The sequence below is a fragment of the Lycorma delicatula genome, chromosome 9, assembly GCF_047948215.1.
Source record: "Lycorma delicatula isolate Av1 chromosome 9, ASM4794821v1, whole genome shotgun sequence".
Lineage (NCBI taxonomy): Eukaryota > Metazoa > Arthropoda > Insecta > Hemiptera > Fulgoridae > Lycorma > Lycorma delicatula.
Window position 1 is genome coordinate 29,162,120 of NC_134463.1, and position 25,170 is coordinate 29,187,289.

Below are 25,170 nucleotides of genomic sequence, written 5' to 3' on the forward strand. Positions count from 1 at the left end.
GTTCATTATCTTCAACTTTGTCTGTAGAAAAGTTAAAGATACATGGACCTTGGCTGCGAAGAAGAAAATAATATTATTATTATATATTGTCTAATAATACTATAAAAAATTATTTAAGTTAACAACACCAAACTTAAAAATTAAATAACAGTAACATAAAACAAAATTAACAATGAAAATGAAAATGCTCTATATCATAATGAAAAATATTCGTCATACAGTAGATATAAAGTGCCTGTGCTAAAGGTGAAATAAAACCAAAATGAAATTTTGGTTTTAAAATATTAAACATCTAAATTAAAATAATAAAATTACCACCTTGCAAACGCCAAACGGCATGAATAGACGAAACGTAATATAGCAATAATCAAATATTTGAATATAAATGTACGACCTTAAAAAACAGTAAGATGTTCGATAATATTGTCAGGTTGTTTCCTAAAGTACATTGGATTGGTTTGCTTGGCATTTCTCCCGCCACCACCCCATTCGGTCGTCCTAAAGCATACGACCAAATGTCTGCACCACAAACGGCTACTGACCCACGAAACAGTTTAGTGACCAATATCCTAAATAGCTCCTAAAGCTTACCTAACAGCGTAAGCGGACTAAGCGCGGTGCCATACACCACCGGCTTATGTGTGTGTCCCAACCGCTCACTTGTCATATATTTACTAAAGTGGGTAGGCGCACCCCGTCAACTACTAAATTTACTTCGTCTAGACAGAATTCGCTGCGATGCCTAGGTTGCTGAATGTCATCAAGTACCTGTCCACCATATTAAAGCGGTTGGGGCTTTAATTGGCTGGTGGTCAGTCATATATTTCTAGGTTAGCTTCCGACAACAGTGCGTAGGCGTATTTCCCTTAAGTAAACTACTGATGTCGGTTGAACAAAGCAACCGCATCAAGGAACTCCTACACGGTCCGACAATGCGGCTCTCGCCACATTGACTCGTCGCTTGTGAGTGGCCTATTTTCCCGTTGACAACTAAGTTCCAGGGTGGCCCAGTCTCTGACCCTCCCAAGAGCAGGGCAGTCAAACATCAGGTGTTCATTTGACTGGACCTTCCCGCAGACGCACAGCTCATCAGCTGCCAGGCGGAACCGAAACAGATATTGGTTCAAATTATCATGGTTGGTGAGCACCTGGGCACCCGTTGCCCTTAAAAATGAACTTGAGGTATACAATTCCCCGAGAACCCGTATAAACTTACACAGGAATCTTCCCTTAGTCGTGGTGTCCCATTCCAGCTGCCATGCTTCCATCGCGAAGCTCTGCAGCCTCTTCCGCAGGTGGCAGATGGGCAACTGAACGAAATTTAGATCCGGTGCCTGTGATCACCGTTCCGTTCCGGTGATCGCCCGGCCCGAAACCGAAATCTGGCCAGGCCCGAAACCGCATTTCAAATACATCGGTCTCCCGGCCTCTTCGCAATCTCCACATTTTTGCCCGAACCTTTACCACTAAATCGATTGGGAGAGCCTTTCCCAACACCGTGGTAGCCGCGTAGGAGGTTGTTTTAAAAACACCAGTGCATACAATTAAGGCTCTGCACTGGACACTCCTTAAATTTTGAACAAGTGCTCTATTCATATCCAACCTATGCGCCCACACGGGTGTCGCGTAAGAGGTCATACCTTTGAAGACACCTCGGTACACCATGTACATTTGACGGCCAGACAACCCATAGTCTTTCCCAGGAATCCTCCTAAGTTTGTGCATCACTGAGACGGCGTCCGCCGCTACTTGCTTAATGTGGTTGTTAAACAGCAACTTCTCATCAAACAAAACACCTAGGTACTTATGAACTCTCATTCGGCTGATTACACAGCCTTTATACTTAATGTGGAGGTTTCGACTATAAAAAAAATACATTGGATGTTAGACTCTAGTTTAAATTTCCGACGCAATGCCGTGTAACAGACACTGTCCGAAAGGATGTGATGTATCGTTAAGTTGGCAATCGCAGCGAACGGGGTGCAATGATTCATGAGATGTCCATGAGTAAACCTAATGTGCTCTATTCGTAAACGGCAAATAATAACCTCCTCTTGACGGTTATTCCTGCATGTAGAGCTCCACCGTGACACAGTGTTCTTTATTAGGAGAAGTTTATTGTTTACTGTAACAATCCATTCACTTGGCCACTCATCACGAACTACCCTCTTCAAAAAAACAGACAAGATTGTTGAAAAAACGCGATCAGTGAAAGTAGGCTGAATTTTGCCACGCTACCAGCACACTCATTGCCTGAAATTCCAGTATGCTAGGGATCCAGCAGAAACTCACTTTTATATTACGCTGAGTCATTTCAGAAATAACAGACTAATAACATATAAATGGTACCATGATATCATATTAAAGGTGTCAGATAAAATACCTAGGCGACAAATAAAATACACATTTTAACAAAATAAAATATGTGCAGTATTTCAGTTTTATAAATTATCAAAAAGTACACACAAACTTCTTTTCTGGATTATTACGCAAATTTATACATGATATATGATCTACGTTAAATAACGTTCTATTAAAGTTTATTTCTAGTATAAAATTCAGATAGTATTTTTTTTTTAAATTAGCTATAGATTAACTTGTTCTTACGTTATACCAATGGAGCTACGCCCAGGTTATATTTTCCTGGCTGCCGTCTAATAAAGATATTGTTTTACAGTAAAAAACTGAAAGAGATATAAATAATGAAAAAAATCTGATACGCTCTAATTAAAAAGTTTATATATTGATCAACATATTAGGTTCATGCATATTAGGTCATGTAATAACGAATGCGGTACAGGATGTTAAAGAAAATATATAAATAAAAATAAAATTATATTTTAGCTTATATTTATAATTAAATTGACTTATAATTTTAATTTACATAAAATTATTCTACAGCGTACTGTTCTGTAGATACAATTTATTTACTTTTTCTGACGATTATAAGAAACAGATTTTGCTTGAAAATATGTAATCGGGTGAATCTGTGATTAATAGAAAAATTTTCAAGCTCACTCGTGAATCAATAAAATATTATTTTTTTTTACAACTTAGTAATTCAGATTAATAATAAATATATAATTAAATTAAATTAAATTAATCATTATTATTATTTTCAAAGTAGAAGCTTTATAAATCGTAAAAGGTCAGCAATAGTACCCTATAATTTATAATTAGACTGTTTAAATATAAAAATAAAACTAATTCGTAAAATATTTTCAAGCAGAAATAGCTCTGAAGAATAGGGAAGTCGAACGAAAATGATTGACTACATTCGCATGCGTAAGAAAGTGGTGAAACCATACGAAAGTAATCTTCTATCACACCTTTATTTGTGTAGGATAGAAAGAGTGAATTAAAGAGACGATTTTTTTCTTTTAGTAACCATCTGCCACTAACTTGAGCCTATAGCTCCAAGTATATATATATATGGGTGTTTATAAAGATATCGTTTCAGGAATCCAGGGGGTGGTCCCCACCATCCTTTTCTTTATTTCTAATGAAATAAAGAAAAGGATGCTTAAACGCTTAATTTACTGGATATCCACCATTTTTTATATTATTTCTCAGGAATGGTTAGTCATTTCTTGACGGCTGGTCTTCCACTTTTACTGGAATATTTGCCACTAAACACATGCAACAAAATGTGGTACATACTGGATGGGGTTTCGGTGCATTACAGATTACAAGTTTGAGATCATCTAAATGAACCATATCCAAACAGATGGATTAATAGAGGAGCAATGAATTGGCGGAGAAAAAACATTATAAAACAAAAGAAAAACTCCAGCAAAATTAATAGACAAATTTAAAATCTTGTTACAAGAAAAATTACATGTATAAAAATAATGACCAAACATATAATAGAAAGCAGTAAAAATAAGACCAAATCAAACAGTCAAATCAAGAAAATAGTAATAATAAAATTATTAACACTGTTTTTCTTCGCTAAAAATAGTAAAACTAAAATTATAAAATACAGAATTACAGAGTCTTAAGAAAAACAATCACAATGCTAAAAAAAGATACTGATAATTGTAATAGTCAAACTTAATTCTATAAGTGTTTCAGCTAGGAAGAACATTAGCATTAAATCATAACATTTTTGAAAAATGAAAGCTTACAAATTAACTTATTTTAGTTACATCAAAAAATTATAGTGTAATTGTAATTGTCATTGTCGTACTACAAAGAAGAGTTATCATCTTTATGATCATTAATGTCTGGTTCTGGCAAATATTTTACTATATTATTTTGTGTGGATGACAATGAAAAGTACCATCTACGAATATCTGTTGTATCACCTTTTACGCTTTTTTCAAAGTGTAATCAGATCCTTTTTTTCAGCACTAACTGGTTGTTACTGTTCCTTATACAATTTTTTAATCCGAGTAGTTTCATAGAAATTGCTTGCCACATGTTGCCTGCCTCTTCTTCGAAGTACGTTAATAAATTTGTAATCGTTAAATTACGAGAGCTATTCAGAAAGTAAGGAACGTTTTGGAATTTAAAAAACCAAGTAAAAGAAAAACTTTTTATTATATATATGTGAAAGAGGGACTAAGATACTACTTTTCAACATAATCACCACACAAATTCAGGCACTTATCAAACTTTGAAATTCCTGTGTCATAGAATTCTGCCGCCTGTGATCTCAACCACTCAGTGATGCACCCATCTTGCACAAAATTTGTGGTAGCCTAGCTTCTGTGAAACAATTTCAAACAATAAAGTCCGTAAAACTTGTGGGAAATATAGAGAAAGTTCAGGTATTGTGAAACGGCGGTTTTCACGAATCTTTTCGTCAACTTTGGAGACCAGATCGTCAGTCACAATGCTCGGACGTCCACTCTTCTCTTTAGCGTGAACGTTTGTTCGGCCATTTTTAAACTGAATGCACCACTTCCTGACAGAACTTTCACTCATTACGTTGTTCCCGTACACTTCATACAGTTCCCGATGAATTTCTATTGATTTTAAGTTTTTTGCCAACAAAAAACGAATAGCGGGATTTTCGATTGCAGCACACATTTCAAATTTGTATATAAAAAGACGGGCAGTGCGGAGATGTTCCCGTTGTCACGGCTGGACGCTGACTGAGGTGCCGAGCACGAGCACACCAATATATATGCGATTGGCGTGCGCCTGGCGCCTGACGCCGCCAGGAAAGTAAGTTCCTGAAAGTAAGTTTCGGAAAGTAAGTTCCTTACTTTCTGAATAGCCCTAGTAATTATACTTTTACTGTGTAATAATTGGGTTTGATTTATCATACTTAAAGCATTTTACTTTGAACCAGTTTACTTTTTCATTTTCATCTACGTTTCTTTTTTCTATAAGTTTTCCTACTACGTACTTCAAATAAAAAAAAAATTATTATTCATCGATTCAAATATTTTGGGTTTTATTTTACTTTTTTCTCTTGCAGATCTAGCTAATTTAAAAATGTTCACCCAGTTATTTACAAAATATACAAGTATAAATTTCTTATTGTTGCATTGCTTTTGATTGGACTATAGATAGGATATGCTATACACGGATTGTATATATTTTTTATTTTAACGTTAATTAAACGAGGTTAGTGAGCGAAGCAAGCGTAGGTTATGTTTGGTTAGATTATGTTGATTCCGTCTACTGACTAATTGTACGTATATTAACATAAACAAAGCAAACATAATCTACGCTCATTTTAATCTACGCTCGCTAACCTCGTATAATTATCATTAAATACACTACTTATTAATAACAAAAGTGATATTTAAACTAAATACAATAATGTTAATTATTTCCATTTTACATTGATAAAGAAATTTTTGATCTCTTTTTGGCTGTGAAATTTTGAAAAGTACCGAATTTTCAAAAGTTTATTGTAAAATAATGTAATATAAATACCAGTGAAATATACATATATATATATATATTTTTTTTTTTTTTAAGTATATTAGAAGTATTTTAATTTTTCAAAGATTTAAATTTATTATACCAAAAAATATCTGTTTTTAACGTTTTTACACGACTTCCCAAAAAGAAGTGTAATATATTTAGGGAATATGTTTGTTTCTTCTATCGTAGCAGCTCAACGGCTGAACCTATTTAGATTTATAACCGCGCGTTGGTTTAACCCACTGGTTAGTCTAGTGATCAACTCGTCATGGCAAATCAGCTGATTTCGAACTCGAGAGTTCTAAGGTTCAAATCCTAGTAAAGGCAGTTACTTTTATACGGATTTGAATACTAGATCGTCGATACCGGTGTTCTTTGGTGGTTGGGTTTCAATTAACCACACATTTCAGGAATGGTTGATCTGAGACAGTACAAGACTAGACTTCATCTACATTCATCATATACATCAGGCTCCATTCATCCTCTGAAGTAATTCCTTACGGTGGTTCTGGAGGCTAAACAGAAAAATAAAAAATACCGCGCGTTGGAATCTATGTTACCGGGAATGCCCCATTGGCTATATAAGTATGTAATAATGGAGATTTGCCGGTTGAAGCCAAACATTAATGAACTGTGAACTGTGATCCTCTATCACTGAGTGAACTGGATGATTTGAATTAATCTAACGAATAATGTTAAAAAATAATAAATTAAAATTTATGTTAAATGAAAAATAATATTAAATAAATTTCTGTAATATTAATTAGAAAGCAGGACTAAATACTTCGCGTGTCGAAACTCGCTAACGAAACGTTTTCTGACCAATGCTCATATGAACTTTTTTTCTTATTTTTGTATACAGAATCATCTCCCGAGAGATTTCCATGCTATATGGAATCATTCTGAATATATACATTGCAATAAAACCACGTTTCTTCATCACTAATTTTTAAATAAAAAAATGCTGACAACTATGTGTTGTTTCTGATGCATGGCTTATACACACAAATTAATTAAAAATATTTATAATTTTATTTGAATGTAATATTTTTTCGTTTATTTAATTTAATGATTGTAACTAAAGCGCGCACGTATACCGTACTTAATTTGCGCTGGTGTGGTGGTAATAGCGGCAACGGTCGGCACTAAATAAACTAATGTAATTTCACAACTTACATAGAACAAATTTTGCATGTGCGGTCGGCAGACTGGTGTAACAACGACGCTCAATGCAACAGGTACAAAGTTAACCGGGCGATCGTGTAAAAGACCCTAGCCACACTGGGTTACTTTTTTAGGTTTTAAATATTATTCATTTATTTAATTATACAGCTCACCTGTAACATCACAACATATCAATAGTTCAGAAAATTTTTTTGGGGTGGAGGTGGGATTATGAAAAAAATTTTCCAGCAAATATTATTTTTTAATTGTTAATAAATGCTCCTAAGAAAAATATGACCTTAGGCGAAATATCGAGATACTGAGAGTGACCTTGCTCTACAGCTTCACCCAACTGACCTTTGAAGTTGAAATTTTAATGGCATCAATGTCTTTTATATATATAATAGAAGTAATCTGACCAGGTTAGGTAAAAATCGGTCCAGTAATTCAGGAGATACAAGGTGATTTAGAGGCCAAAACCGAACACACATGTACATATGAACATTAACATCCGGAAAATTTCCATCCCGTTTTTTGGTTTCCTTAGGTGTCAAAACGTTAAGATCCGGTGAAAACCGCAGATGCCCTAATTGAAACGATTACAATACTTTCCCTTCTAGAACTATAGCTCTGCAATAGCGCTATCTAGACGGGAAAGTAAGAAAATATTGTTATTCATTTATTTTCAACACACTATTCTTGATCGGTATTAATATATTCTCATACATGATTATTTTCATATTTATTTCAATTGTTTCCTTCCATTTTTCAACTAGGTAAAGCTTGATTAAGTAAAAAACTAAAATAATAATTAAAATAAAATTCATAAATTACAGCATAACGAAACGTGATTTTTATATTAAATAATAAAACGTTAATAAAAAATAATTGTGATTAAATTTTACAACATTTAATAAACAAAACTAATATGAGTCGTAAAATAGTAAATAAAAAAGGTGTATATTCATATTAATCACGTTTCAAGAAAATATATGAATTATTAAAAACCACAATATTTTTATAAATAAGATTGAGGAAAGTAAATAAAAGAAAAAGAAATATTACCTTGACCTCGGTTAATAAATGAAGATGGCTTACACATCAAAATAAAATATGTTTATAATTTATATAAAACAATGAGTTTTATAATCGTAAATTCATTAATGTTAATACTATATAAAGAGGAAAGTTTCATAAGGTAAGCTATTTTGTTCTCAATAGATTTGAGACAAATATTTTCGATAAGTGTCGATTTTCGTTTTTTACGGTTAATTAATGTATAATTATTTTGTTTTTAATGTATCATAATGAATTATGTAAAGATATGGTTATTTTTTATCGGTTTATTAGCCGAAGTATATGGTGTATGTCAAAAAAGTTTACTGTCAGAATTGACTTATCAAGTATTTAGTAATAATTTAGAATGGCCATGTATATCGACAAAAAATATATTTGTACAAACAGGTAGATATAAGCCAAAAAATATAATCGCTACTAGAGTACAAATTTATAAAGATACAGCTATAATTGTTATGCCAAGATATAAACAGGGTGTTCCATTTACTGTCGGTAGAATTTGTTTGAAAACATTTAATAAATGTAATCCGATAGTGTCACCGTTTTCATGTTTTCCTATACACGAAGAAGGTAATCCAGATGCTATACAGAATGCTGTCGATATTTTTTTGGATGCACAAGATATACTTTGGGTGCTTGATGTCGGTGTTGTTAATACGTTAGAACAACCGGTAAGACGTGGACCACCGAGAGTTTGGGCATTTGATGTGAAAACTGGCAAGGTAAATAAATGATAAAATATATTACATAAATAATTAAAATTATTTACATAAATATTGATTCAAATTTTAATATAAATGTTTTTTATATGTTACTTGCAGTAATAAAAATCATCTCGCATTCTAAAACTGAAAAGAAAATAATGGAATAAAGTATTTTTGCAATTCCTTCTTCCATTAATTCGTATTCTTCTTTACAAGAAATGAGATGTCACTTTTTTATTCAAATAATTTGATTCACAATAAAGATCGTACTAGGAATGACTCGACATTATTTGGATGAATTTATACATTTTCAAACGGGATTATTATTTAATTTACAATAATTTAACATACAATTTATTCAAAGTTTTGAGTATCTGAAAGAAATGAAATGAATTATTACAGTAGTAACGGAATGCATTTGTAGTATCAGTCATACTTCACTAGAACTGTCATTAAATATTTCCTGCTACATATTCAAATTATCTAACTAAAAAGCGCTGCTATATATGCTGTAAATTGGACGCTAATTATTGTTTATAATATGAACAGTAGTAGCACATACGGTACGTCACACACTTGTTTACCATGTCCGTCCAGTTTACCAAATTTTGACTTTGATCCTAATTTTAAATAGTAATATGTTACTACTATGATATAAACGGGTCTATTTGGTATTGCGGATTAATGCCATCTGGTGACAATTTTTTTTTTGTAAGTATACCATTATAAAAATATCTTATCTATTTTTGATGAAAAATTTATAGTTTTAATAAATATAAATGCTTATTCTTTTCGTTTTTAGAAACATAGAAGGAAAAAATTGTCCGTGTTTACATCTACTTTTTTATATATTTTTATGAAAGTCAAATTCAAATGATAAAATAATAATCAAACGATATAAATAAATTTAAATTTATACCATTTTTTATCAGTCTTAATTAAAATCATTCAAAGTTTCAAATCGATAAAATTATTTAACATATTTTCAGGACGTACTCGTACTGTAAAGAATGTCCAGTTAAAACAATTCTAGTTCAGAAGGTAACCAGTATTTTTCTGTAACTAGTATCATAAGAACTGTACGAATTTTTTCTAAATTCCAAAAGATCTTTGTAAATAATTTTCACCACCTTCGTTTTTTGGTATTAACTAATATTATTTTTATTGGTGACCATCACAAACAAGTTAGAATAGATTTATCCGTTTTTAGGTAATCATCCGATTAAATCAGCTTTCATCCGAAGGTCCCGGATTCGAATCCCGGTCAGGCATGACATTTTTACACACGCTACAAAATCATTCATCTTATCCTCTGAAAAAATATTAACGGTGGACCCGGAAGTTAAAAAAAACTAAAAACTAAAGCAACTGATTTGGAAGTCTTCCAAAATCAGCTGATTTGGAAATCGAAAGTTCCAGTGTTCAATTCCTGGTAAAAGCAGTTACTTTTATACGGATTTGAAAACTAGATCGTGAATACCGGTGTTTTTTGGTGGCTGAGTTTCAATCAACTACACATCTCAGGAATGGTCGAACTAAGACTGTGCAAGACTACACTTCATTTACACTCATACGTATTATCCTCTAAAGTAATACCTGAATGGTAATTCTCAGAGGATAAACAAGAAAAAGAAAGTAGGTAATCATCATATAATACAAATCCGACTTTTAAATTTAAAAAAAATACTAAATTAAAAAAAAAAAACAACATCAAAAGAACTATAACTTAGATTACATATATTAATCAATTAATTATTTTTCTAAGATTTTTACTGTCCCTGAGATATTTTAATGATATTTAGTGTACATTTACCTAACAAAATTTTCGGTTCCATAGTTAGTTTTGAAAATTCCAAAATGGTGTTTCATTTCACCATAAAAAAAAAATAATTTCAAAATAATTAAAAATATATAAAATAAAACCGATTAAAAAACTAATAAACATTTTAAACATTTTTCATGAACTTAAATCTTTCGAAGTCGATGTCCAAAATAAAACAAATCTATCGTAAATTTACTTACGATTACTATTTTACATTTACTAATGCTTTTTTAAAGTTGAATTTATAGAAATATTTATAGTTTTGTTTAAAATATGAATGTTTTTTTTAAAACATGTAGCAAAAATAAAAATTCTACCAATATAATAATAAACTAAGTAAGGAGCTAATAATTAATTCAGAAAAGCTGTAAAAGGAAGAATTCCATTAATCAAAAATAGACTTAATATTGTTAATGCGATCCGGTTTTGGCATGCTATTCAGAAAATTATGATAAAGTTATTAAATTATTTATTGGTAGAAATAGGATTAGGATTTAAAAAATTGACCGCCCGACTGCCATTAACTAAGTTATACACAACTCCGATTGTAATACAGTGACGCACTTTTAAAATTTCCACCACCTGGAACGTTTGATTTTGTATTATAGCATCCTGCAAAAATGTAATCCATAGCCACAGGCGGCTGACTACATGACAGTGTTATGAAAAATACACACTCATTTCGATGTTTACACTGATAAAAAGCAAAACATACTGTTTCACGTCAATGTTTAACTTTTTCTTGAATTAGATTTTTAGCGACATATTTTGTTACCGTTGCTTACAGATATCTAAAAGCAAAAACCGTTTTTGCGCGATTTATTATTTATTTTATATCTTAAATTTATTTTTTAACTTAAAGCCGACAAGGCTTTAAGTTAAAAAATAAATTTTATGTGAAAGGATAATTTTTTATTTCACCCAAAAAGGAGTGACCCTGTAATTATTTAATATACAGACTGTAATAATATATTATTTTAGCAAAAAACGCATCATTTTCATTTAATAGTTAAATTAAATTTTTTATTCCATTTATGTGGTAAAATTTAGATACTTTGTTCTTCTGAATAATGTAAAATTGCTATTTTAGTTCTAATAGAATAACCCATTTAGGAATTTATCAAACAAAATTATTCCCGTTTTAAGTATTAGAAAAATTTCATACATCATTTCGAAATTTATTATAATTAATATAAATTTTCTGTCCGCTTTACTTTGAATTAATCAGAAAAAAATATATAGAATTCCCAGGGAAATGTTGACCAAACTTAAGAAGACTAATTTATGACACCAAAATAAACAAAATTATTCATATAGACAAATGTTCTATTTCGCTTCATTATCCATCATTCACTTTTTTTTTTATTTTTTATAAAAATTCATATCTTAACATCGGGTTGAGATATTTTAATGATATTTAGTGTACATTTACCTAACAAAATTTTCGGTTCAATAGTTAGTTTTGAAAATTCCAAAATGGTGTTTCATTTCACCATAAAAAAAAAATAATTTCAAATTAATTAAAAATATATAAAATAAAACCGATTAAAAAACTAATAAACATTTTAAACATTTTTCATGAACTTAAATCTTTCGAAGTCGATGTCCAAAATAAAACAAATCTATCGTAAATTTACTTACGATTACTGTTTTACATTTACTAATGCTTTTTTAAAGTTTAATTTATAGAAATATTTATAGTTTTGTTTAAAATATAAATAGACATAATGAAAACGATGTAGATAAAAAAAAGATAGAGAAACACATGTGTCTTGATAACTTAAGCTTTAGGAATGTAGAATCATGCCATAAAAATACTATAAGATAAACTTAAGCTCTCTGGAGTATGGGAAAATTAAGTAGATTATTTTTTAATCAGTTCCTCAAAACCAATACTTTCCCGTCTAGATAGCGCTAGCGCTAGCGATAGCGCTCTGTAGCAATGCTACAGCGCTATCTAGACGGGAAAGAATTGTAATATTGTAATCGGTCCAATTTGAGCAACTGCAGTTTTCACCAGATCTTGACGTTTTGACACCGAAGAAACCAAATTTCCGGTTGTTAATTTTCTTATGTACGTGTTTTAGGTGATGACCTTTAAATCACCTTTTTATCTCCAGAACCACTGCACCGATTTTGAATTTTGTTCAAATATGTCAGGTAACTTCTATATATAGGATATTGATTCCAGTAAATTTTCAACTTAAAATGTCAAGGGGGTGAGGCTGAAGAGCAAGGTATCCTCAGTAGGACTTTCATAGAAAGTTCTACAACTGTGTTGTCAGCTTCTTTTTGTATGAAAATATTTTACCTAAACAATAATAATTGTTATTCATGCATTTTATTATTATACTAGAATAACTCAAAACGAAGTAATGACTATGCCGAAAGAATAAATTATAAATTTACTCATATTGTTTATTAAAATTTATAATCTTTTGTCAAAAAAAAAATTTTCTACTTACATTGTCTGGAAAATCTGTTAACAGTTCATTTGCTCGTGAAAAAGTCTTCAAAATACTTTTAAAAAACTAGTAAATCTAATCGATTAATTTGACCTTTATTTTTTTAAGCCTGTTAAAAAACATAAAAACTGGTATGCTTGTTCAATGAATTGTTTGTTTTTGGTAACGTGAAAATCTTTTTACATTCTTGTACGAAGTAAAGGAAGTACTGTGATCGCAAAAAATTTCGGTTATCAGATTTCAAGGGAATTATCCATTTTGATTATCCCTGAATCCATTTTAACTAGTTTCAGCGTGCCGTCTCTACGTATGTATATAGCATAACTCAGAAACGATTAGCCGTAGGATGTTGAAATTTTGAATTTAGGACTGTTGTAACATCTAGTTCTGCACCTTTTGATTGCAAAAAAGACCAAATTCCAAAAAAATTTGGACTTTTTTTAACTGCAGTAATAAGCCCTCATCGAGAGCTTTTCAACGATATATATACTTGGTACTTATTTTCATTGGTTTCGGAGTTGTAGCCAAATAAAATTGTAATTAATGAAATATTTGGATCTTATAAGAGGAAGGCACATTGGTTCAAATCCGACTTTATCTCCTTTTTTTAACTTTAAATATATTAATTTATTAATAATTATTAACTTCTGATCGTAAAAAAAAATTAATTAATAAATAATTCAATAATAATAAAAAAAATATCAGAAGTTATTAATAAAATAAAATTTTATGTACTTTTCATTTTTTTAAAAATTTATATGTAATTTAGTAAGCGTACAAGGAAGTCATGTTATGTCCACATCAGATTTTTTTTTCTTTTATATACATTTATTTAAAGTTCAGTTATTTATTGGCTCATTTATTTATTAGTTTATTTATTTATTAGTAATGTCAACTATTTATTAGAATTTTTTGACGTATCTAATCACTTTATATAAGATCAATTTTTTTTTATTTTTGACATGTTAATGTCTAGATAAATAACCTTACAGAGGCCTCTAAATACTGAAAAAAAATCTAGGAAAAATCATTATTTACTTTGATATATGTTGAAAGTTCAAAGATAATTTTTTAAGTAATAGGTTTACATAACCTAATAATTAAATAGAAATGAAAAAACTAATGTTGTTATATAATATATATATAAATTACATTATAGTATATAATGTATTAATAAATATTAGGCCAATTAAATTTATATTCTGACATATACTGCATTTCAAATAGAAAATTAATATTTAGAAAATATGCCTTCATTATTTAAAAATGCAACTACTAGAAACTACACTTTTTTTTTTTCTTTTTTTTTTTTTTTTTTTTTTTTTAACTTCCGAGTGTCCACAGTTGAGCATTACTTCAGAGGATGAGATGAATGATTTGTAGCGTGTGTGAAAATGCCATGCCTGACCAGGATTCGAACCCGGGACCGTTTTAAAATAAATCATCGTTTTAAAATAAATTAACCCACATTATTTTATGCAAAAAAATTCCCTTCTTTTCTTTACGTTAAGTAAAAAAAAAAATTAAAAATTAAATGTTAATTTTCTATTTGCAATTCAGTATATGTCAGAATATAAATTTAATTGGCCTATTAATAGGACAATTAAATTTATATATATATATAATACAACACACTTATATGTTTATATTTATATATATAATACAACACATTAGTGTTTCATTTCTATTTAATTATTCATTTATGTAAAAATGATAAATTATTTACATATAAAAATTACAATTTAGTTATCACTTAGCCAGATGTTACATGTGATAAATTATAAACATGACACTAACTTAAATTTACAGACTTATAAACATGTAACATTTACAGACTTATGGAACATGTGGATAAAGCCAATTTACGGTTTTTTAATATTGTTCAAACATCTATTACTTTCAATTTTTAGTACTGGCTACAGGAAATAGGAATGTTTAGAAATTAAAAAGGTTTTGTAATTTTTACGCCTCTTTTGAGTCGACATTATTTTTGGTATCTAAATCAGCTTTAATTCAAAACGATTAACAGTTTATTTCATTTACCTTTACCATAGAAATGTGTTACCAAACACATTTTTAACTAACAGTTTTCTTGGTTTATTTATCTAAAATATACATTTTTCAATAAATAGTTTTTTTTGAGTGATTTAAACAAAAAGTCAATTTATATTTACATCTGGTTTTTATTGGATAATTTTTTTTATTGTATTTTTAAGCCATGAAAGATGGAAAAAAAATATATAAAAGATAATTTAAAAAATTTCATTTACCAAAAAAATCTGATTTTTTAATAAATCTATTTGCATATAATCATTAATACTGGTGTAGCTTTCAATATTGTAATTGGCAATGTCGGTGAATAAGTTAAGCGACATCAAAATACTTATTGAAAAATCTGTAAAATTTCATACAATTTGTTTCTTACATAGTTCAGTTTTAAATTATTTTTGGTACTCTCCCTCTTAACACTGTAATGTGTGGAATTTAATGGAATGAATAATGCTGCACTATGTCATTATTTGACAAAGTTTTTTCCCCGGGGATAATTTAACGGAAAATACTTTTCTTATTATATCAAGAATTTTTGAACTGAACAGGTAAAACCGAAGTTCAGATTGATAGTAATATACAGATGTAATATAAAGTACGGGAACCCTTAATAAACCCTAACCAAAATGACGACTGTTACAACTTTTGTTGCAAATTTAAAAGAATAGAAATAATTTTTTTTTTTTAAACATCCCATTATGAAACATTTGTAAACTATTTTATCTCAAGTGAATGGGGTGCTACCATCAATAAACTACGCCCAGTTAAGAAAACTGTACCACCGTGGAGCTCTTCACGCAGGAATAACCGTCGAGAGCAGGTTGTTATTAGCAGTTTGCGAATAGGGCGCATTAGGCTCACTCACGAAAATCTCATGACTCAGACCGATGCACCACTTGGTATTCGCTGCGACTGCCATCTGTATACCACATCGTTGTGATTTATGTTGTTATGCGGTGTTGCGTCGGAAGTTTAAACCAGGGGCTAACTTCTGAAATACTCACGAAACAATGATACGATGTTATCGAATGTATTATGATTTCTTAGGGCGTCCGTTTATATTCAAATATTTGAGTTTTCTATAGTATATTTCAGCTACTTATGCTATGTAGCGTATGTCAGATGATAAATTTATTGTTTTAATTTACATTATTAATGTAATATTTGACTGAGGTTCTATTTCGCTTTTAGTATACGTCACAAGCGTTTTCCATTGATGCTGTGTTATATTACTGGATTTTAATTTTTATCATTTATTTATTTACTAAATAAACATCGTGTCCGTGCTTCCGTGTGCGCCCAGGTAAATAGTTCTATCTTAGATTCAAATCGGAAAAATAATATAGTGGCTTAATTCAAACTAACGTCCATTTCGGGAAGCAAAAAGTAATTTTTACAAGGATAAATAACTGGGTGACCTTCTTTTGTAATTTATATAAAATATTCGATTTCGGTTTTCACTGAACAAAGAAATTTCGTTCCTCAGCACTACGCTACGATTTTAAAAGGTAAAGTTATGCCTTCATCACTTAAGAGAGAGTCGCCCAGTCTTTTTTTTCAATTCTCCGAGATAGCGGAAATCTCCGTCCTTATAGTGTCGCTTACAGAAATGCCATGAAAGAATAGAAAGGTTGTCGTTCCCTAAACTCCATAAAATCCAGATTTCGTACAACGGACGTTAAACTGTAAGTCTGACATAAGAAATTTTTAGTAGAGATGAAATTAATTGAATGTGGAAATCATTACCGCTATGCAAGGCTTAATCGACATGAAGTATCTTCACAGAAGCTTCTGAGGGGTGGAACAAATATATTGTTAACAGTAGAAGACTATATTGTGAAATAGTGTGTAAAAATTACTTAATTTAACTCAAATTAGAATGAGATTCTTATTAATATTTGAAATCCTAATTATAATACTGCATATATCCATTTTTTATTCTTTACATAGAGCAGAATGTGCAGTGAGAAACCATCTAACAATTTCCATTAGTTCAGTTTACAACATTCAGTCGAAAATTTTGGACTCTAAAAAGAAAGGAACTGACGAAGAGTTTAGAATTTAAAAAAAATATGTAAACACTAATTTAAGTTTATGATTATACAAGAAAAATACATTATATCTGATTACTATTTGAAGAGAAAGGCTATAAAATTAATCAAAAGATCTAACTAAAGCTCCAAAAATACGAGAACAATGAGAAATAAAAACTTGATTTTTTCTTAAAAAGTATAACACATTTAATACTCGTTTTATTTAATTTATATTACTCTTCTGTTTTTTTTTTGTGCTTTTTGTGTACTTTCTTGTGCGGAATAAAGGAAGTACTGAGATAGCAAAAAATTTCGGTTTTCAAATTTTAACGGAAAATGGATTGTCCATTTTGACCATCCCTGTGAATCAATTTTGACTAGTTTCGGCGTGATGTCTGTACGTACGATACGTACGTATGTATCTCGCATAATTCAAAAACGATTAGTTGTAGGATGTTTGGATTTTGGATTAAGGACTATTTGTGCACCTCCCCTTTTGATTGCAATCGACTAAACCAAAAGTGTCCAAAAAAAGGCCAAAAATTCCCCCAAAAATTGGATTTTGGACTTTTTCTTATCTGCAGTAATAAGCCCTCATTAAGAGCTTTTCAACGATATATCATAAGTGGTACTTATTTTCATTGGTTCCACAATTATAGCCAAATGAGATTTTAATTAATGAAATATTTGGATCTTAGAAGGGAAAGGCACATCATCGATCCGAATCCGACTTCATATACATATATTCTATTTTAACTTTTTTTTTTTTTTAATTTAAATGTATTGATTTATTGATAATTATTAACCACTGATTGTAAAAAAAAAAAATGTGAATATATAATTTAATAGGTGTATAAGGAAGTAATGTGGTGCCGCCATCAGATTTTTCGTTTGAAACAACTTTTCTGTTTTTATAACAAGTTTTTGTTTTCTGAAGAGATAAGTTATGAATATAAGTATTACATAGCTTTAACATGTTTGCAGATTTAAAGATACAATTAAAATTGTAATTCCAACAAAACATTGCAGATACTGATCATAATAATGTTACATGCGTACAAACACGATTGCGAATCTTTACAGACATATCCAGACCCGTGAGTAGCTGAAAACTGGTTGCAGAAAAACATTCTATTCAATTCTTAATCTTTTAAACTAAAAACCAACAACTATCAATAACAATAACTAACCAACAATTTTACAACAAATAAAAAAAATGAAATTTAAAAAATTTATTGAATGGTTTTAAAAAATGTATTTAAAAAATTTTTAAATCTGTTTATTTTTTACAATTTTATTTAATTTAAAATGTGGTTAGATCACAATAAACGACGCTCATATAAAAATAAAGACATTTTTTATAAGAAACAAAACCATTTGTAAGGCAGAAACCGTTTTAAGGAAAAAAACTGCCGTATTTATAAAGTAAGGAAAGGAGTACTAGAAAACGACGTTAATTAACATCGGAACAGCGTCCCATTTGACCGTCGTAGAATAGTGTACTTTAAAATTAAACAATGATTTTCTTAAGAAGCCCTTCATAACACAGAGTTTTTTCTAATCAACTTTTAACACGTAGATCACAAATCCGGCAAGAAAAATTCAATCTTAATAATAAATATACAAAAAAAATAATTAATTTAATTAAAAATTACACACTAATGGTACAATTCAAATCCAACATACTTTTCGAAAATTTATTTTTTATTCTAAAAATATTTTTACTTAACTAAAAAAATTTCCTTCAGTTGATTTTGATCAGCTGAAATCAGTGTTAGAACACAAATACCAGTTGCTGAGGATAGTCGCAAAGATGACTGAAATCATTTTTAAATAAATTTTTTAAAAATGTTTCGTTATAAAATTTAGTTCGGTTTGTTGTCGGAAAAGTTTATATTATTAAATTATAAAATTAATTTTCATTTTATATTTAAAATATTTAACCTTTTAAATAGTTTTTTCTTAAAATGAAAAATATTTTTAATTAAGTTCATTAAAACAAAACCAGTTAGTATAATTTCAAAAATCTTTTATTTTTATTTTTGCGTGTAATAATTTAAATTAAAAATATTTTAGCACTTACAAGGAATTTTTAACTAATTATTGAAATATAAATTTATTATTTAAGTTTAGAGAGCTTAGATTCTTATTTTATATATGTTGGTTGGAAGGACATCAATTTTTGCATTGATTAAATGTACGTTTTTTAAAAAAATTCATAAAAAATAATTAATGATAACGTAGATATTTTTACCATGTCCATTGTTTTAATAATTCTTACAACTGTTAGTTTCTAATTTGATTTTTTAAATATCTAATTACTCATGAAACTGTGTCTAATTACTCTAACCTGTGACTATGCGTAATAAATAAAATTAATAATCACTAATATATTGTTTTATGTATTAATTAAATTTAAATTTATTTCATCTATTATTTTTTTTTTTTTACAGTTGCTAAAAGTAATTGATCTATCTGGACTTGTATGTACTATAAGTCGTTTACAATATTTAGCCGCTGAATATGCTGAAGATGGAAGAGCATATTTATACATTAGTGATGCTACAACCCGATCGATTGTTGTTTTCGACGTCGCTTTAAATCGTGGATATAGAGTTGTATTACCAGAAGCAGTAACATTAGATTGTGGTAGAAGAGACGTCCTTTATTTAGCGTTGGTACGAAAACTTGACAACAGCGTATATTTATATTTTACATATTTATCTGGTAAAAGATTATTTGCAATAAGAACGAGTTGTCTTAGAACTGGATCAGCTCTAGGAACAATTACTGATATTGGTGTTAAACCGACAAAATTTGTCGTTCTAGGAACGGATAACGGATCAAATTTGTTTATCAGGTAAATGCTTCTTTTTTCATGTAAATATAATTTAAAAAATATTAACAATACCGTTTTAACAAAAAAATAATATTTTTTTAAATTTTTACAGTTTGAAAACCGAAAACCCGATTAAAAAACAGAAAACTACAAACAGGTAGTTTTTTAATCCTTACTTTCCTTTAATTTGGTGCAACTCTTAAAAGCAAAAAATTTAAAGTATAATTTTTTACTGCACGTAAGAAAACAAGCCGTTATCAAATTCATAGGGGAGAAAATTGTGTCATGTTAAAAATGAGAAAATAAATCCAGAAAAATAATGAAACGAGATTGTTAACGAGATTGATTAAATTAAGGCTGTCTAGAATGCGGTATTATTTAATTTTTAAAAAAATGTTAATTCTAAAATTTTTAATCAAGAGTATTTTGAATATCAGGATCAACGAGTTCGAATATCAATGACTGGTTTTTCGAACGTGGCATCATTTGATGTGATAACTATTATATATAATTTTAAAACAGCTTAACAAATTCCAATTTGATTTCCACGAGCGCTTTCGGCTACTGCAGAGTAGCCGAAAGCGCTACTCTGTAGTAGCGCTTAATAATGACTACTACTCTGTAGTAGTCATATAATAATTTGTTATTCATCTTCAGGAGATGAATAACAAATTATTATATGACTAACATTTATGAAACTATAATATTACAAATTAAATTATATATATCTATAAAAATTGATCGTCATTTTGTTAAACTTTGTCAAAAGTTAAAGTTTTAAGGTACAAAAAGAATAATACGATTTTCTGTCTATTTTTCGTCTATTTTGCTTTAATAAAAAAGCGATTTTTTAAAATTTTTGTTTACATCGCGGTATTTACATTGATTGATTTTCTCAGAATGAAATTCTCTATAAATTTTTTACTAAATTTTCCGCATTTATTGATCATCTAACAAAGTTATTGTACTACAAACCTAAAAAAACATTGTTTCAACACCGAATTTAGTGTTTTACGTCGGGTATTTCAAAAGCAACTGGAGTTATAATTCTGGAACTTATTTATCTTTATTTCCCAGCTCAAATTACATAAGAAACCACCATCTTTGATTTGGGCCCCAAAAATTACAAGGGCTTCTTTTTATTAGAAGAGCTGAAATCCGGGCGAAATCTTTCGCTCGCCGTAACTCGAAAAAAGGCGTTTTCAGGCCTATGCTTTATGTTTAATGACTTTTTAAAATTATTTTCACCTGTAGAAGAACATGTATTGAAATTTTTTGTTTCTTCGTGGAACACTCTATATATATATACATATTATACAGAGTGATTCAAAGAAACGGGAAATTTAAAAAATTAAATAACGTTAATGAAACATTTTTTTTTTAGAAAATGAATTTTATTTCATGTAATTGTACAAATGTTGCCATTTTAGGATACATACATTTTAGTTTATTTTTTAAAGATGACATCTTCCAGGTGATCTCCTCTTCTACGTAAATACTCATTAAGTCTCTTTGTTAAATTGTTCATGGTTTGACGTAACATCTCAACTGGAATTTCCGCAATTGCTTCTCGGATTTTTGCCTTCAGTTCTTCCGTTGTAGCAGGTCTACTGTGGAACACTTTGCTTTTAAGGTGACCCCCACAAAAAGTAATCGCAAGCTGAGAGATCAGGCGATCTGGGAGGCTATCTAATGTCACTATTTTGTGAAATGACACGTTGTCCAAACAATCGGCGTATAGCTGCCATCGATATTCGTGCAGTATGCGACGTTGCTTCGTCTTGTTGAAACCAGGCTGTGTTAAGAATCGGTGGAAATCTCTTTTGTTGTTCCACAACAAAGGTTTCAAGCACGGCTACGTAACGAGGCGACGTCACTGTAATCGCAAGACCGTTGTCATCCTCAAAAAAATAAGGGCCTATAACACCGTAAGATGACATAGCACACCACACGGTCACTTTCTGGCTGTGCAACGGACGCTGATGTAGCTGTGTAGGATTTTCTTGCGCCCAGTATCTGAAATTTTGCTTGTTAACAAATCCACTGAGGTGGAAATGCTCTTCGTCTGACATCCACAGTTCGTGAACAAACTCTTCGTTATCATTTATCTTCTGAAGCATTACATTACAGAATTGTGCTCGCACAACTGCATCTTTCGGTTTCAGTTCCTGGACGATCTGCAACTTGTACGGATGGAATTGCAAGTCCTTCACTAACATTCTTCGAACACTTGAACTATGCAATTGTAAAGATGCTGAGAGACGACGGATTGACCGATGTGGACTTCGTGTGACAGCATCTTGTAAAGCTTGAACATTCTGTGGTGTACGGACGGTTCGCTCACGGCCTGGAGGTTTCTGTTTCACTGCCGAACCAGTTTCCTCAAAATTAGATACCCATGTTTTAATTGCATGTGCTGATGGAACACGGTCGTGACGTCCCAGATTAAAATGACGGCGAAATTCTCTACGCGCTCCCTCCACACTGTCATTGTTTTAGTTTACCAATTTCTGTAATGAATTGTTAACGTTTCTGCCTTTAATACAGAATTTTTGGGTTTGAGTCCCGATCAGACATGGCAGTTTTTTTCACTCCACAAGAAAATCATCTCATTATCATCAATCGGCAACTGTCACAAAGTGCCAATAAAAATAGACCGAAATATAGAGGATTAAATAATAAGAGGATTAATATAGAGGAAATATAGAGGAAATAAGAGGATGTATAGGAATAATAATTGTGTTTACTCCTCTTCATGCCAATTATAGATATTCCAACACATTCATTGTTAAGAGAACAAATTTAAGAAGTATAAGTGTGTAAATAAAAAAAAAAAAATGATTTAAACTAATAAACAAAGAAGGGATAAAAAAAGTATAATATTATGAAAGAATAAAACTGAAAACTTATAAGAAAATGTATTACGAAATATTAGCCACCGTCTATATGTTCTTGAAAAAACTATTATCACCAAAGTTTATAACATTTTACAGATTAAAACAAAATAAAATATGCCACTTAAAATACATAAGTTATTTTATTAAATAAAACAAAAAATGGTAATGAATAATAATTTTTTTTTGCATCTGTTGCAGGTTCAAGGGTGATTCTAATATCTTGATGTGGAATACTCAAACCTGCTTCAAGGAAACTAATTTTATACCGGTACAAACCGGTGGAGATTGTAGATTAGCAACACATGTAGTACCTGGTTATAAAAACCTTATGTGGGTTCTTGAAAGCAATTTCCAAGATTATCTACTGGGTACTACAGGATGCGTCGGTGCTAACGTTCAGTTGCATCCGTTAATTAATGTATGTGATGAATGTTAGTATTAATGTAGTGTTAGTATTAGTATTAATTTTAAAAAAACTTAGATAAATTTATAAAAAATATAATTAATTCAAACTGTATCATAAAATAAAATATTAAATAAACACTTACGATTCCAATATTTTTGTTCTTCGTTTTCATTGAAAATTACGCCCAATGCTAAACCTATGTGTCAAGTTTTTTTTATCAAGAAATTTTTAACGTATAAATTTTGACTTAAGCAGTTTGGGTTTTTGAAGATTTATACAATTTTCAGACTCAGATTCTTAAATTTAATTGCATCAATACCTAGGCAAATAAAACATGCATATAGAGTTTAAAAAAAAAACAGTAAAGCTGGAGAGAGTTGAAAATTTTGACAATTTTTTTTAAATTCGATTTTATTGGTAAATAAATAACTCAAAATTGATAAACCTAAAAAAAAATTCATTTAGCCCCAGCTGAATCTTATCAATCTTCATTGCTCTTTGAGAACGCAACTCCAAATTAACTGACATCAATATCCCATAAATAAAAATCAACAAAGAAAATTTTTGGTCAAGCTAATCCTGAGGTATTAAACTCAAATAAGTACCAAAACACACACCACAGACAAAAAAATACAGACGAACAAATTATTTACCTCCTTTTTATTTGTACAAGGAAGTATTGTAATCGAGAAAAATTTAGATTTTCAGATTTCAACGGAAATATGACCATCCCTGAATACATTTTAACTAGTTAAGAAGTGACGTTTGTACGGACGTATGTACGTATGTATCTCGCATAACTCAAAAATGATTAGCCGTAGAATGTTGAAATTTTGGATTTTTGACTACTGTAACATCTAGTTATGCACTTCCTCTTTTGATTGCAGTCACCCGAACAAAAGTGTCCAAAAAAGCCAAAAATTCCAAAAAATTGGATTTTGGACTTTTTCTTAACTGCAGTAATATTCCCTCATTGAGAGCTTTTCAACGATATATCCTAAGTGGTACTTATTTTCATTGGTTCCACAATTATAGCCAAATGAAATTTTAATTAATGAAATATTTTGATCTTAGAAGGGAAAGGCATAACGATTCGAATCAGACTTCATCTCCTTTTTTAATTTACAATCAGATAATTGTAAAAAATATTTACGATAAATAATAATAATAAAATACGAGAAAATATCAGAAGTTATTAATGAAATAAAATTTTATATACTTTTCATTTAAAGGAAAATGTGTATATGTAATCTAATAACCGTAAAATGAGATTATGTGGTGCTCACATCAGATTTTTTATTACAATTCTAAGAAATATTTAAAAAAATGTTTGTATATTTCATACAGGCATAAATTGCAAAAAAAAAAATAAAAAAATAAATATTGTAGTAATAAATAAAGATTAGTTTTGTTAATTTCAGCTTTTTTAAGACAAATTTCAACAAGTAATTAAGGTAATTAAATCTAACAAGTTTAATCTATACTATTATATAAAGAGGATTAGGGTTCTTGTTTTCTCGGAGTAAACAAAAAACTATTCGATCAGTCGCAGCTAAATTCTTATTCACATTTCTTGGCATATCTGAGAAGGTTTTTAGATATATATGAGCTCGAAAAATCTCGAGACAAGAAAATATATGTAGAAGGGAAGATTTCAACAAACGGAGAGCCCTTGGAGCGCTGTTTTGGTAGGTGCAGGCAGTGCTTTTATAATACTTCTGTAAACAATTGTCCGATATTCAAAATTAAAACCGAGTATTTGTTAGTAGGTTGAAGACTAAATTTTATATGTAACAGTTACACATTTGATCTAAATCACGGTTATTCGGAA

General features: G+C 29.9%; 1 protein-coding gene across 1 annotated transcript; it reads left to right on the forward strand.

Moving 5' to 3' along the window:
• Positions 1–8,354: 8,354 nt before the first annotated feature.
• LOC142330446 (dopaminechrome tautomerase-like) lies at positions 8,355–23,369 on the forward strand. The gene is made up of 3 exons (XM_075375687.1): positions 8,355–8,846; positions 19,651–20,057; positions 23,132–23,369. Exons 1-3 carry the CDS (start codon positions 8,355–8,357, stop codon positions 23,367–23,369), a joined length of 1,137 nt encoding a protein of 378 aa, XP_075231802.1.
• Positions 23,370–25,170: the final 1,801 nt, after the last annotated feature.

Excerpts from the sequence above, each read along its gene's own strand:
- LOC142330446 (XM_075375687.1), top strand. The coding sequence starts at position 8,355 with ATGAATTATGTAAAGATATGGTTATTTTTTATCGGTTTATTAGCCGAA. Across the intron at positions 8,847-19,650 it reads TTGATGTGAAAACTGGCAAG|TTGCTAAAAGTAATTGATCT; the intron begins GTAAATAAATGA and ends TTTTTTTTACAG. Across the intron at positions 20,058-23,131 it reads GGATCAAATTTGTTTATCAG|GTTCAAGGGTGATTCTAATA; the intron begins GTAAATGCTTCT and ends CATCTGTTGCAG.